The sequence below is a fragment of the Macaca nemestrina genome, chromosome 6 (assembly GCF_043159975.1).
Source record: "Macaca nemestrina isolate mMacNem1 chromosome 6, mMacNem.hap1, whole genome shotgun sequence".
NCBI classification, from domain to species: Eukaryota; Metazoa; Chordata; class Mammalia; order Primates; family Cercopithecidae; genus Macaca; species Macaca nemestrina.
The window spans coordinates 42,244,337-42,259,114 of NC_092130.1; the positions used below are offsets into that span (position 1 = coordinate 42,244,337).

At 43.3% G+C, this 14,778-nt stretch overlaps 1 protein-coding gene across 1 annotated transcript in view; it reads left to right on the forward strand.

Annotated features, from left to right (window-relative positions):
• LOC105467082 (cell division cycle 23) overlaps nucleotides 1–14,778 on the forward strand; it is a 34,278-nt gene that overhangs the window by 11,004 nt on the left and 8,496 nt on the right. Inside the window, exons 4-9 of the mRNA XM_011716448.2 lie at nucleotides 868–910; nucleotides 1,586–1,691; nucleotides 1,795–1,927; nucleotides 4,553–4,730; nucleotides 4,812–4,909; nucleotides 5,032–5,113. Coding sequence (XP_011714750.1) covers nucleotides 868–910; nucleotides 1,586–1,691; nucleotides 1,795–1,927; nucleotides 4,553–4,730; nucleotides 4,812–4,909; nucleotides 5,032–5,113 — 640 coding nt within the window. The remainder of the gene's footprint in view (nucleotides 1–867; nucleotides 911–1,585; nucleotides 1,692–1,794; nucleotides 1,928–4,552; nucleotides 4,731–4,811; nucleotides 4,910–5,031; nucleotides 5,114–14,778) is intronic.

Sequence of the window (14,778 nt, forward strand, 5' to 3'; positions counted from 1 at the left end):
GATGAAGATGTTATCCATTTTCTCCACTGTGTAGTTACTGTTATTTCCCTTGCAACTCATCAATAATCTGTGGGGATACACTTTAAGACCATGCAAATACCTTGCTCCTCATACAACTTTTTCTCTAAATTTAATATTCATTATTAATTTTTATCTGAAGCAATCGTTACTATAATGTTGCAGAATGATGATTTTCTACTCTAGCATTCTGTCTACATTTACTACTCAACCCTTGGCATTCTACTTTAAGAAAGAGCCTTCCCTCCCTTTCCCCATTTATTTATCTATTTAGTATCAGTATGGACTCATGGATTGCTATATTTTTAATTGTGCATAATTCATTACTTAATTATTTTGGTGCTCAGATAACTCCAGATTTGGCCAGGGAGCCTCTGAAGAGTTATTTAAATTTAGTGACCAGCTGGGCACAGTGGCCCATGCCTGTAATCCCAACACTTTGGGAGGCCAAGGTGGGCAAATCACGTGAGGTCCGGAGTTTGAGACCAACCTGGCCAGCATGACGAAACCACATCTCTACTAAAAATACAAAAATTAGCCAGGCGTGGTGGCGGGTGCCTGTAATCGTAGCTACTCGGGAGGCTGAGGCTGGAGAATCGCTTGAACCTGGGAGGCAGAAGTTGCAGTGAGCTGAGACCATACCACTGAGCTCCAGCCTGGGCAACAAAGCAAAGTGAGACTGTCTCAAAAAATAAATAAATAAATAAATAAATAAAATAAATAATTAGTGACAGAAAGTAGATGCCATTTTGTTTGAACTTAGCCCTTTAGGTAGGATCAGGATGCTAGTTTTAGAATATGTTTTAGAATAAACTGAAAAAAGACCTATTTGTTGATTTTCTCTTACAGTCTGGAGAAAAAAAGAAGGATGATGAAACAGTTGATAGCTTAGGTACGAATGTTTTTCTTTTACCTTTTGACCTAAAAAGCAGGGTTGCAAACTTAAATGCCTCCAAGAGCCAGGCAGGTAATATGAATGGTCTGAGGATAACCATTACAAATTGGAACGCACCTGGTTTATCTCAGCTGCCTTGTACCTAGCTACAGCTGAGGGCTGTTTTGGGGGAATCTGGGCTTGGGCTTGGTATTGTGAGGGCTTTCTTCCCTTGGCCCTTCTCTGTTCTCTGCATCCTGAAGCTAGAAATGTAGAGTTTTAGTTGAGGTTTTTCATTTTTAAACATTCATAACGAATTGAAATTAAAAAAAAAAAAACTGTGTGGGTCTAACAGTATGACTGTAAACCCATTAGTAGTTGCAATTTCTGGAGTACAGTAAATAGGTTGTGTAAGATATCATTGGTACCTTGTATTTGCTAGAGGTTTCAGGTGTAACTTTCGTTGATGCTAAAGAGAATATGCATATGAAAATGAGCTGGGTACAGTGGCTCACACCTGTAATCCCAGCACTTTGGGAGTCTGAGGTGGGAGGATCACTTGAGCCTAGGAGTTTGAGATCAGCCTGGGGAACATAGTGAGACCCTGTCTCTAGTAAAACAAGTAAATAAATAAAATAAGAAAATCAAAACCAGCACCCTAACCTTAGAACAGAGATTCTGTTTCTTTCCTAGGCCCCCTGGAAAAAGGACAAGTGAAAAATGAGGCTCTTAGAGAATTGAGAGTGGAACTCAGCAAAAAACACCAAGCTCGAGAACTTGATGGATTTGGACTTTATCTGTAAGTGTTACAGTAATTTGGAACTTTCTGTAACATATTCTCCTGAGTAGAAAGGAGCTATTAAATAGCATTAACTTCTGTGATTGTTTCTTTTTTTCCCCAGGTATGGTGTGGTGCTTCGAAAACTGGACTTGGTGAAAGAGGCCATTGATGTGTTTGTGGAAGCTACTCATGTTTTGCCCTTGCATTGGGGAGCCTGGTTAGAACTCTGTAACCTGATCACAGACAAAGAGATGGTAAATTGTGATGAGCTATGTGAAAAACCCTCTGCTTCAAGCCTTCTATAATTCTGTAGTAATATAGGGGTGGGGGAAGTTTTAGCAGGCCTTTGGTTATAGTTCTCTCTTTGCTGTGCGTCTGGTGTCTTTCACCGTTTTGGAATTAAGTCTATGTTTGAAAGACTGATGACTAGCTCTTTTTCAGTAGTTGCTGTTGGATTTGTATCCAGTTATACTAGAATAATTTTTTCATATTCATGTTTTCACATTTCAGTTCTACTGTGACTTGTTTTTGTTTTTGTTTGAGATGGAGTCTTGCTCTTTCACCTAGGCTGGAGTGCAGTGGTGCGATCTCGGCTCACTGCAATCTCTGCTTCTCGGGTTCAAGCAATTCTTCTGCCTCAGCCTCCCAAGTAGCTGGGACTACAGGCACGCACAACCATGCCCAGCTAATTTTTGTATTTTTAGAAGAGATGGGTTTCACCATGTTAGCCAGGCTGGCCTCAAACTCCTGACCTCAAGTGATCCTCCTGCCTCAGTCTCCCAAAGTGCTAGGATTACAGGCATGAACCACCATGCCCAGCCTATTGTGACTTATTTTGTAGACTGAATGTTATTATAGTTTCTCCCCTAGTCTCAAAGATGCTATGGGAAAGGTTTCTCTGCTATCAAGAATTGTATTAAAACATTATGGCCGGGTGCAGTGGCTCACGCCTGTAATTCTAGCACTTTGGGAAGCCAAGGTGGTTAGATCACCTGAGGTCAGGAGCTCAAGACCAGCCTGGTCAATATGGCGAAACCCTGTCTCTACTGAAAATATAAAAATTAGCCAGGTGTGGTGGGTGCCTGTAATCCCAGCTACTTGGGAAGCTAAGGCAGGAGAATCACTTGAACTTGGGGGGCAGAGGTTGCAGTGAGCCCTGATGGCGCTACTTCACTGCAGTCTGGGCAAAGGAGCGAAACTCAATCTCAGACAGACAAACAAACAAAAAAACATTGTTTAGGCCTCTTCTGAGCTGTCATGGATTCTGTAAAGATTCGGAAATTTGCTCATTAAGGAAATAATGTATAGTAAGTTGTTTTTAAACTCCAGTCATTTTATTAACTATTAGTAGAGGACATTGTCTATAGTGTTTATTTTGCTATTCTTCAGTAGCTAATGGAAGCAACAATACACTTCCTTATTTTGGCCTTAAAGTCTTGTTGATTTCCCCCAATAATGACTTGTCACTAAATCTGTATCTGAAATCTTATCTTGGTTTACTTTTATTCACCTATGTGTAACTGCCTGCTAGACTTTCATTGAAAGTTTGTTAAACAATCTCTGGATTCAAAATATGCAAACCAAATTCCTCATCTTACCTACTAAATTATTCTCCCAACTTGATAGACTCTTACTAGCATCGCTATTAACAATGACATCCAGGCCGGGCGCCGTGGCTCAAGCCTGTAATCCCAGCACTTTGGGAGGCCGAGATGGGCGGATCACGAGGTCAGGAGATCGAGACCATCCTGGCGAACACGGTGAAACCCCGTCTCTACTAAAAAGTACAAAAAACCAGCTGGGCGAGGTGGCGGGTGCCTGTAGTCCCAGCTACTGGGGAGGCTGAGGCAGGAGAATGGCGTGAACCCGGGAGGCGGAGCTTTCAGTGAGCTGAGATCCGGCCACAGCACTCCAGCCTGGGCGACAGAGCGAGACTCCGTCTCAAAAAAAAAAAAACGACATCCAGTCTTGACACTTTAGAGTCATACTTGTGTCTTCCTTTTCTGTTATCTCCCTTTATCTAGTCTGTCATGAGACATAACCATGGTTACGTTCTTGTATACATCTCTTTCTCTTGGTTTCCTTTATCATCTCAGTTGTCATCTCAAATTTGGATTACTTATAAGTAATGGATACTTTCTATCTAGTGTTCCATTTTTATACTTCCATTTCCAAGTCATCTGCATACTATTTCCAAACTATTTTTTTCTTTTTTTTTTTTTTTTGTTTGTGGAGATGAGGTTTTGCTCTCTTGTCAGGGCTGGTGTCAAACTCCTGGCCTCAGGGATCCTCTCCCATAGCCTCCCAAAGTGCTGGGGTTGCAGGCTTGAGCCATTCCACCTGGCCTGTTTCCAAACTTATTCTTAAAGCTCCCATGTCATCATGTCATTCTCTTACTGAATATTTGCAGTGGTTCCCTATTGTATCCCATTATCTGTTGTACCCTAGAATGCACTCTACCCATTCAGTTTTATTTTTCCACTACTTCCCAGTACATAGCCTCCCCGCAAACCAAGCTAGTTTCCTCATCCTACTCACTCACATTCATCATGACTGTTTTGCCTCTCCTCATGCTATTACCCTTGTCTAGACTATTGTCTTCTTTCTCTTCCTCTCCCCTCTTCTATTTAAATCCTACCCATTCTCTAAGACTCACCTCAAATCCTGTCTTTTCTTTGGAGCCTTTCCCAACTAGGTTATTCCTCCCTATTATGCTTTTAAGTCATATTCACTTAATTGGACTGCCCTGTTTTCATTACTAGGTGTTCTAATAAAATTTTAGTGATAAATTCCTTTAGACAATAAAGATAGTTCCTGGATGTTTGTTTGAGAGAGAGGTCAAGTTATATTAAATGTGTCCCTCTCTCTCCTGCTGCCAGCTGAAGTTCCTGTCTTTGCCAGACACCTGGATGAAAGAGTTTTTTCTGGCTCATATATACACAGAGTTGCAGTTGATAGAGGAGGCCCTGCAAAAGTATCAGAATCTCATCGATGTGGGCTTCTCTAAGAGCTCATATATTGTTTCCCAAATTGCAGTTGCCTATCACAATATCAGAGGTGAGTGAATAAAGACAATGAAATACTATCAGACCCTGACAGGTGCATTGTGCTGTTTTCTGAACTACCTTCTTTCTGCAGATATTGACAAAGCCCTCTCCATTTTTAATGAGCTAAGGAAACAAGACCCTTACAGGATTGAAAATATGGACACATTCTCCAACCTTCTTTATGTCAGGGTGAGCTGCTTCCCTTGCTTGTATCTCCTGGGTTGGATTGTCACCCACTTGTATTAGCTACAGGAAAAATAATTTAGGGAGTTCTTTTTTCATACTTATATTGTCTTTTTCTTTTATCCCAGAGCATGAAATCGGAGTTGAGTTATCTGGCTCATAACCTCTGTGAGATTGATAAGTATCGTGTAGAAACATGCTGTGTAATTGGTAAGAGTTAACTACATTTTTTCTTTTAAGATTTATATTTATTATAAGTAACACGTGAAAATAACCACAATTAGCTAGGGATGGTGGTGCGTGCCTTTAGTTTCCTCTACTCAGGAGACTGAGGCGGGAGGATTGTTTGAGCACAGGATGTCAGGGCAGCAGTCAGCTGTGATCATGTCACTGCACTCCAGGGCTGGGCAACAGGGTGAGAGCCCATCTCTTAAATAAACAAACAAACAAACAAACAACTCAATAATACAAAAGTACCAAAGGTAGCAATTACATACCATAGAATGTGAAAGTTCACTGTAATCCCACTCTGAAGATTGTTTGGTGAACATGATTCCAGAATATTTTTCTGAGCAAGTATTAAAAATGTATGTGTAGGGGCCAGGAGCGGTGGCTCATGCCTGTAATCCCAGCACTTTGGGAGGCCAAGGTGGGCAGATCACGAGGTCAGGTGTTCAAGACCAGCCTGGCCAATATGGTGGAACCCTGTCTCTACTAAAAATACAAAAATTAGCTGGGTGTGGTGGTGCGCGCCTGTAGTTCCAGCTACTTGGGAAGCTGAGGCAGAAGAATCACATGAACCCGGGAGGTGGAGGTTGCATTGAGCCAAGATCGTGCCACTACATTCCAGCCTGGGTGACAGAGTGAGACTCTGTCTCAAAAAAAAAAAAAGAAGTATGTATTATATGTGTATGTCTATATTGTTTGCTTGCAAAAACTATATCATTATACATAGTGCTATCTAACTTCCTATTTTTTAACTTAGTATCTTTGCCATCTTTTCATGTTAGTACTTTTAAACTTGTATTATTTTTGATGACTAGCATTTTGTAGATGTACCTTTTTTTTTTTTTTGAGATGGAGTCTTGCTCTGTTGCCCAGGCTGGAATGCAGTGGTACGGTCTCAGCTCACTGCAAGCTCCGCCTCCTGGGTTCATGCCATTCTCCTGTCTCAGCCTCCCGAGTAGCTGGGATTACAGGGGCCTGCCACCACGCCCAGCTAAGTTTTTGTGTTTTTAGTAGAGATGGGGTTTCACCTTGTTAGCCAGGATGGTCTTGATCTCCTAACCTCATGATCTATCTGCCTCGGCCTCCCAAAGTGCTGGGATTACAGGTGTGAGCCCCTGCACCTGGTGTGTGTTTTTTTTTTTTTTTTTTTTTTGTTTTTGTTTTTTTTAAGAGAAAGGGTCTCACTCCGTCATCTAGGCTGGAGTACAGTGGTACAATCTTAGCTCACTGTAACCTACAACCCCTGGGCTCAAGTAGTCTTCCCATCTTAGCCTCCCAAAGTGCTGGGATTATAAGTGTGAGCCACTACGCCTGGCCATCATTTTATTTTATTTTTGAGACGGAGCCTCGCTTTGTCGCCCAGGCTGGAGTGCAGTGGTGTGATCATGGCTCACTGCAAGCTCTGCCTCCCGGGTTCACACCATTCTCCTGCCTCAGCCTCCCCAGCAGCTGGGACTACAGGTGCATACCACTGCGCCTGGCTAATTTTTTGTATTTTTTAGTAGAGATGGAGTTTCACTGTGTTAGCCAGGATGGTCTTGATCTCCTGACCTTGTGATCTGCTGCCTCGGCCTCCCAAAATGCTGGGATTACAGGTGTGAGCCACTGCGCCCGGCCAGTTATTTTATTTTATTTTTTTGAGATGGAGTCTTGCTCTGTCACCCAGGCTGGAGTGCAGTGGCTGCAGTCTCAATTCACTGCAAGCTTTGCCTCCCTAGTTCAAGCTATTCTCCTGCTTCAACCTCCCCAGTAGCTGGGACTACAGGCACCCACCACCACACCTGGCTCATTTTTTTGTATTTTTAGTAGAGATGGAGTTTCACCGTGTTAGCCAGGATGGCTTCTATCTCTTGACCTCCTGATCCGCCCACTTCCGCCTCCCAAAGTGCAGGAATTACAGGTGTGAGCCACTGCGCCCAGCCCTGGCCATCATTTTAATTTAATCATTTTCTATTATATAAGTTGTGGCTAGATTTTATTAATATAAACATTGCACAGCTGGGTGCAGTGTCTCATGCCTGTAATCCCAGCACTTTGGAGGCCGAGGCGGGCAGCTCACTTGAGATCGGGAGTTCGAGACCAACATGAAGAAATCCCGTCTCTATTAAAAATACAAAATTAGCCTGGTGTGGTGGTGCGTGCCTGTAATCCCAGCTTCTCGGGAGGCTGAGGCAGGAGAATCGCTTGAACCCAGGAGGTGGAGGTTGTGGTGAGCCGAGATCACGCTATTGCACTCCAGCCTGGGCAACAAGAGCGAAACTCTGCCTCAAAAAAAAAAAAAAAAGAAGACATTGCTTCAGGAAACATCTTTGTACATGTATATTTATTTTTGCATGCTTATGCAACTATATATAATAAGTTCCTAGCAGTGAAAGACTGGATCAAAGGTGTATTTGTTTTAAACTTTTATATAGCTAAAAAGCTCATAAGAATTTCAAAAAAGAGACGAGACTGCCTGTTTTCCTACGTCAGGGTGTCTCAGTCTCAGCACTATTGACATTTTGGGCTGGATAATATTTTTGTTGGGGGCTGTCCTGTGCATCATAGATGTTAGCTGTATTGCTGGCCTCTACCCACTAGATGGCAGTAACTCCCTTTCCCCAGTTGTGATACCTAAAAGTGTTTCTAGCCATTTCCAAATGTTCTCTGAGAGTCAGAATCACCCTCAGTTGATAACCATGGCCCTATATACTATACTTGGCCACACTGTGTGGCCTGATAATCAGTTGACATAGACAGCTGAATGATCACTCCTAGATGAAAGTAGGTTTGGTTGATTGTGATTGAAAGCCTAGCTTCCCTGTTCCCGGGTCTTTGGTCACATTACATTGACATCATATATTTGTACCTTTCTAGGTTAGGATATTGTTAATAAACAGATGGAATTTTAATCCATCAATCATTCAATAAATTTTTTTAGCCCTTGAAGAAGTTATGGTCTAGTATAGGAAGTAAACATTAATAAAAAATGTAATAAATTCTGTGAGAACAGGCCAGGCACGGTGGCTCACGCCTGTAATCTCAGCACTTTGGGAGGCTGAGGTGGACAGATCACTTGAGGTCAGGAGTTTGAAACCAACCTGGCCAACATGGCGAAACCTTGTCTCTACTAAAAATAAAAAAAAAAAATGGCCGGGCGCGGTGGCTCAAGCCTGTAATCCCAGCACTTTGGGAGGCCGAGGCGGGCGGATCACAAGGTCAGGAGATCGAGACCACAGTGAAACCCCGTCTCTACTAAAAATACAAAAAATTAGCCGGGCGCGGTGGCGGGCGCCTGTAGTCCTAGCTACTCAGGAGGCTGAGGCAGGAGAATGGCGGGAACCCGGGAGGCGGAGCTTGCAGTGAGCCGAGATCGCGCCACTGCACTCCAGCCTGGGCAACAGCGTGAGACTCCGTCTCAAAAAAAAAAAAAAAAAAAAATTAGCTGGGTGTGGTGGCGCATGCCAGTAGTCTCAGCTACTCAGGAGGCTTAAGTAGGAGCATCTCTTGAACCCTGGAGGCAGGGATTGCAGTGAGCCAAGATTGTGCCATTGCACTCCAGTCTGGGCGACAGAGCTAGACTCCATCTCAAAAAAAAGAAGAAATTCTATGAGAACACAGATTAACAAGGAACAAATGATCTTTTCAGTATCAGAGCATTATAAATAAATCATAAATTCCATTATGGTGAGAGTAGGACTCCAGTTTATTCAGAAAGCATCTCTTTTGCATTTTCTGTGTGCCAGGCACTGTGCCTTGTATTGCAGTACCTACCCCAATTGCCTATTGAAGATGACCAGTAAGAAAACAACTATAATTTAATGCATTGAGTGTTATGATTAAGGTAAACCCAGGATGTTGAGGGAATACATAGGAAAAGCATCTAATCAGTCTGAGATTAGGAAGGCTTCTTGAAGAAGGTGATGCTTAAAGGATGCTTAAAGGATGGGCAGGAGAAAAAGAACTCAAGAAGGGAGAAGGCTTGACTTCGGAAGGGCATTGAAGCGTACAACCAACGTTGTGCTTGAAATAGTTCACTGTGCCTGAGGCATGGTGTGGGAGGTAAGAATGTACAAACAGGGGCCAGATCTTGAAGAGCCTTTGATGCCTTTCTAAAGTGGTCAGATTTTCACTTTAGAATGATGACTGAAGCTGGGCACAGTTGCATGTGCCTATAGTTCCAGCTACTCAAGAGGCTGTGGTGGAAGGATTACTTGAGTTCAGGAGTAATTTTAGAAATTAGAAAAAAAAAAAGATGACTGGAGACAATGTGCTGGGAGGATTAGAAAGAGGGCAAGACTAGAGGCAGGGAGGCCAGGTAGGAGGATGTTACAATAATCCAGTCCTAGGAATGACAGCCTAAATTGATGTATTGGCAGGAGGAATGGAGAGAGGCAATTGGGTTTGTTTTGAGATGGAGTTTCACTCTTGTTGCCCAGACTGGAGTGCAATGGTTGATTTTGGCTCACAGGCCAATCATGGGGGCTCACAGCGCCTGTAATCCCAGCACTTTGGGAGGCCAGGGTGGGTGGATCATAAGGTCAGGACTTCGAGACTAGCCTGATCAAGATGGTGAAACCCCATCTCTACTTAAAAAAAAAAAAAGAAAAAAAAATTAGCCAGGTGCGGTGGCGGGCGCATGTAATCCCAGCTACTCTGGAGGCTGAGGCAGGAGAGATCACTTGAACCCAGGAGGCAGAGGTTGCAGTGAGCCGAGATCGCGCCACTGCACTCTAGCCTGAGCAACAGAGCAAGACTCCGTCTCAAAACAAAATAAAACAAAAAAATCAGGCTGGGTACAGTGGCTTATACCTGTAGTCCCAGCACTTTGGGAGGCCAAGGCAGGTGAATCACCTGAGGTCAGGAGTTTGAGACCAGCCTGGCCAACATGGTGAAACCCTGTTTCTACTAAAAATACAAAAATTAGCTGGGCGTGGTGGCAGGCGCCTGTAATCCCAGCTACTCAGGAGGCTGAGGCAGGAGAATTGCTTGAACCCAGGAGGCGGAGATTGCAGTGAGCCAAGATCGTGCCACTATGCTCCAGCCTGGGCAACAGCGAGACTCCATCTCAAAAAAAACAAAAAAGCAAAAAAACAAAAAAACAATATATATGAGAAGAATAATTATTTAGAAGCTTCTTTTTTTCTTTGTCTTTTTTTTTTTTTGAGTCAGAGTCTCGCTCTGTCACCCAGGTTGGAATGCAGTGGCAGGATCTTGGCTCACTGCACACTCCGCCTCCCGGGTTCACGCCATTCTCCTGCCTTGGCCTCCTGAGTAGCTGGGACTACAGGCGTCCGCCACCACGCCCGGCTAATTTTTTGTATTTTTAGTAGAGACGGGGTTTCATCGTGTTGGCCAGGATGGTCTCCATCTCCTGACCTCGTGATCCGCCCGCCTCGGCCTCCCAAAGTGCTGGGATTACAGGCGTGAGCCACCGCGCCTGGCTCTTTTCTTTCTTTTAATAATCGTTTGAGGCGAACTCCTTAATGAATTGTGTTTTTTTCCTTAGTATATCTGTAATGCCCAGTAAAATTTCTGACATATAGTCAATAAATGTTTGTTGAATTCAGCCCACCTACCTTAAAAATTCGAGCAGGAAACATTAGATATGACAAAAAATATACTTTAGCTTTCGTATTATAGCCAGTTCAGAGGAAGTGAAAAGGAGAAAGAAGGATGGAGACAAGAAAAGGAAACTGAGGACCTGAGAGAATGAGATAATCTTAAGAGTAGAGTGATGGCAAGAATCTCCTATTTGTTTAGTCCTGGCTTCCTTTGCTTTTATGTCTTGATGTGACTTGCTACCTTCTGTACCTGTCAGTCACAATCTCTACCTGAGCGGCAGCATTTTATTTTATATATATACATTTTACATATACATATACTACAAAATAGCATATTTAAGCTTTGGACTCTGAGTCAGATTGCCCAATTTTAAATTCTGGTCTAGATACTAACTAGCTGTGTAATCTTGGACAAGTTACCTAACCTTCTGTGCTTTAGTTCCTTCATCTGTAAAAGGAGTAATAAAATGTGAGCCACCGCACCTGGCCCATAAAGGAGATTTTTTTTTTTAAAGTGCAGGGTTTCTTTTGCTTGCTGCCCCTTTCCGCCTTTAAGTTACTTGTGTTAACATGTTCTCATGCCACATTAAAAGGAATATATATACATATATGCAAGGCTTAATGGGCTACTTGCTCTACAAAAATAGGATATTATATACATACTCTGCATTTTGCCTTTCTCATTCAACAGTATTTCGTGAAAATCCTTCCTAGTCTTGGTGTAGCTCTTCATTCTTTTTTTAAAAAAATATAGCTTAGGCCAGTGCAGGGGCTCAGCACTTTGGGAGGCTGAGGCAGGAGGATTGCTTGAGCCCAGGCATTCAAGACCAGGCTGGGCGGCGGGTGGATCACCTGAGGTCAGGAGTTCAAGACCAGCCTGACCAACATGGTGAAACCCTGTTACTACTAAAAATCTGAAAATTAGCTGGGCATGGTGGCGGGTGCCTGTAATCCCAGCTACTCAGGAGACTGAGGCAGGAGAATCGCTTGATCCCAGGAAATGGAGGGTGTAGTGAGCCAAATTCGTACCATTGCACTCCAGCCTGGGCAGCAAGAGCGAAATTCTTTCTCAAAAAAACAAAAAACAAAACCAAAAAAACCATAGCTTTATTGAGGTATAATTTACATACCATAAAATGTTAAGTCTACATTTCAATAAGTTTTTGTAAATTTATAGTTTGTAACCATTACCATAATCCAGTTTAAAATACTCCATCACCCCAAAAAGTTCCCTCGTGTGTATTTGCCGTCAGTCCCATTCCTATCCCCTGGCAACCACTGCTTTGCTTCTTTCTCTGTAGTTTTACCTATTCCAGGAATTTTATATAAATGGATTCATGCAGTATTTAGTCTTATTGTCTGGCTTCTTTCAGTTAGCTTTTTTTGTTGTTGTTTGTTTGTTTGTTTGTTTGTTTTTTAGAGACAGGGTCTCTCTCTGTCAACCAGGCTGGAGTGCAGTAGCATGAATTCCTGGGCTCAAGCTTTCTCCTGCCTCAGCCTCTGGAGTAGCTGGGACTACAGGCATATGCCACCACACCTGGATAATTTTTATTTTTAGAGACAGGGTCTCACTATGTTGCCCATGCTGGTCTCGAACTCCTGGCCTTAAGTGATCCTCCCGCCTCAGCCTCCCATCCATTAGCGTGTTTTTGAGGTTCATCCATGTTGTAGCATGTATAGTAGTTCCTTTTATTGCTGAGTAGTATTCCATGTTTAGATATGCCACATTTTGTTTATTTACCAGTTGATGTAAGACAGATGGCTTTTATACTTTCTTCAGCTGAAATCTTTCACTTCCACTTTTTAAGACCAATGAGAATAGAACTACTTTGATTCTCCTGTGAGAGGGAAACTTAGAGCGCTACCTGTATTTTTTGGAGATGGAGTTTCGCTTTTGTTGCCCAGGCTGGAGTGCAATGGCGCGATCTTGGCTCACTGCAACCTCCACCTCCTGGGTTCAAGTGATTCTCCTGCCTTAGCCTCCTGAATAGCTGGGATTACAGGCATGCACCACCATGCCCAGCTAATTTTATATTTTTAGTAGAGACCGAGTTTCTTCATGTTGGTCAGGCTGGTCTCGAGCTCCTGACCTCAGGTGATCCGCCCGCCTCAGCCTCCCAAAGTGCTGGGATTATAGGCATGAGCCACTGCTCCTGGCCAGAGTGCTACGTTTTTAACCCTTGAGGTACCTGTTTTTTTCTTTTTTCTTTTTGAGATGGAGTCTTGCTCTGTTACCCAAGCTGGAGTGCAGTGGCACGATCTCGGCTCCCTGCAACTTCCGCCTCCTGGGTTCAAGCGATTCTCCTGCTTCAGCTTCCTGAGTAGTTGGGACTACAGGCGCGCGCCACCACACCTAGCTAATTTTTATATTTTTAGTAGAGATGAGGTTTTGCCATGCTGACCAGGCTGGTCTCAAACTTCTGACCTCAGGTGATCTGCTCACCTTGGCCTCCCAAAGTGCTGGGATTACAGGCGTGAGCCACTGTGCCCGGCCTGGGTACCTCTTTAGAAACCTAGGCTCCAAGGAATATAGTTTGAAAACCACCGATGTAAAGCATAATCTAAGAAAATGTTAATTCTAGCACTTTGGGAGGCTGAGGCAGGAGGATCGCTTGAGCTCAGGAATTTGAGACCACCCTGGCAACATAGGGAGACTCTGTCTCCACAAAAAAATTTAAAAATTATCCCGGCTTGGTGGTGTGTGCCTGTGGTCCCAGCTACTTGGAAGCCTTATGTGGGAAGATTGCTTGAGCTCAGGAGGTTGAGGCTGCAGTGAGCTGTGATTGTACTACTGCATTCCAGCCTGTGTGACAAAGCAAGACTTTGTCTCAGAAAAAAAGAAAGAGAATGTGTATATAAATGCTGTATCCAGGTGATATTAAAAGGAATAAAAACTTAACAGTGTTTAAGAATGTTTTTTTTGGCTGGGTGCAGTGGCTCACGCCTGTAATCCCAGCACTTTGGGAGGCCAAAGCGGGCAGATCACGAGGTCAGAAGATCGAGACCATCCTGGCTAGCATGGTGAAACCCCATCTCTACTAAAAATACAAAAAATTAGCCAGACGTAGTGGCGGGCACCTGTAGTCCCAGCTACTCAGGAGGCTGAGGCAGGAGAATGGCATGAACCCGGGAGGCGGAGCTTGCAGTGAGCTGAGATTGTGACTGCACTCCAGCCTGGTCAATGTAGCAAGCAAGACCCTTTTTTTTTTTTTTTAAAAGAAGTGTCTCTGGATCTTAGAATATCTGGGGGTGGGGCCACCATTCATCATGTGTCATTGTGTAGAAGATATGTGGAAATGTCACAGAGGAGGGCTCTGATTAGCCAGATACCAGATAGCACAGCTTGCCATACATTTTGTTCATTTGCCACCTTTATATTCAGAGATTGATCATTCAGGAGACTAAATGGAATGAAGTATGTTAGGCGTACTTGCCTAGCAGGTGCATATATGATAGACACTGGATTAAGAAGAAATGGTAGATGTGAAGACCAGTTATGGGGTTCCAGGATAAATCCAGAGAGGAAGTGAAAGGAAAGGATAAATTTCCCCAAGAAACAGCCAAACAGTAAGGGCAATGAGCCAAGGATGCCCTTACTGTTCCTACTGTAAGGCAGCAGGAACACTTGGATTGTGAGGGAAATAAGTAAATATATTACTCATAGAGACAGTGTAACAGCCAAGGGACTCTACACTTTTCTGGGTCATATTGGCACTCTTCATTTCTGAGAGCTTTGTGGGTAGGATGTGGTTGATCATGGAACTTTCCCTCTGTATTATAATTGTCTTTTGCCTTTCTCCTTCCCTAGACCATGAGCTCTTTGATAGCAGGGACTTGGTCTTTCATCTTTGAATTCCAAAGCACCTAGCACCATGCCAGGCACATAATAGATACTTATTAAATGTTTGAAAAAGGAAGAATGTGGTCAGGAAATTGAAGGAAGTGTGAGAGGTTAAGTAGAGAAGGGCACTGGCATGTGTCATTGATATTCATGTTAAAATTGAATAACTGAAAGGAAAATATTCTAGAGTAACATCTTTAGTTTATGAAATGGTAAACTGAGGCATGCAGGCAAAGAAGGCAACTTGTCCAACCAAGGTTAAA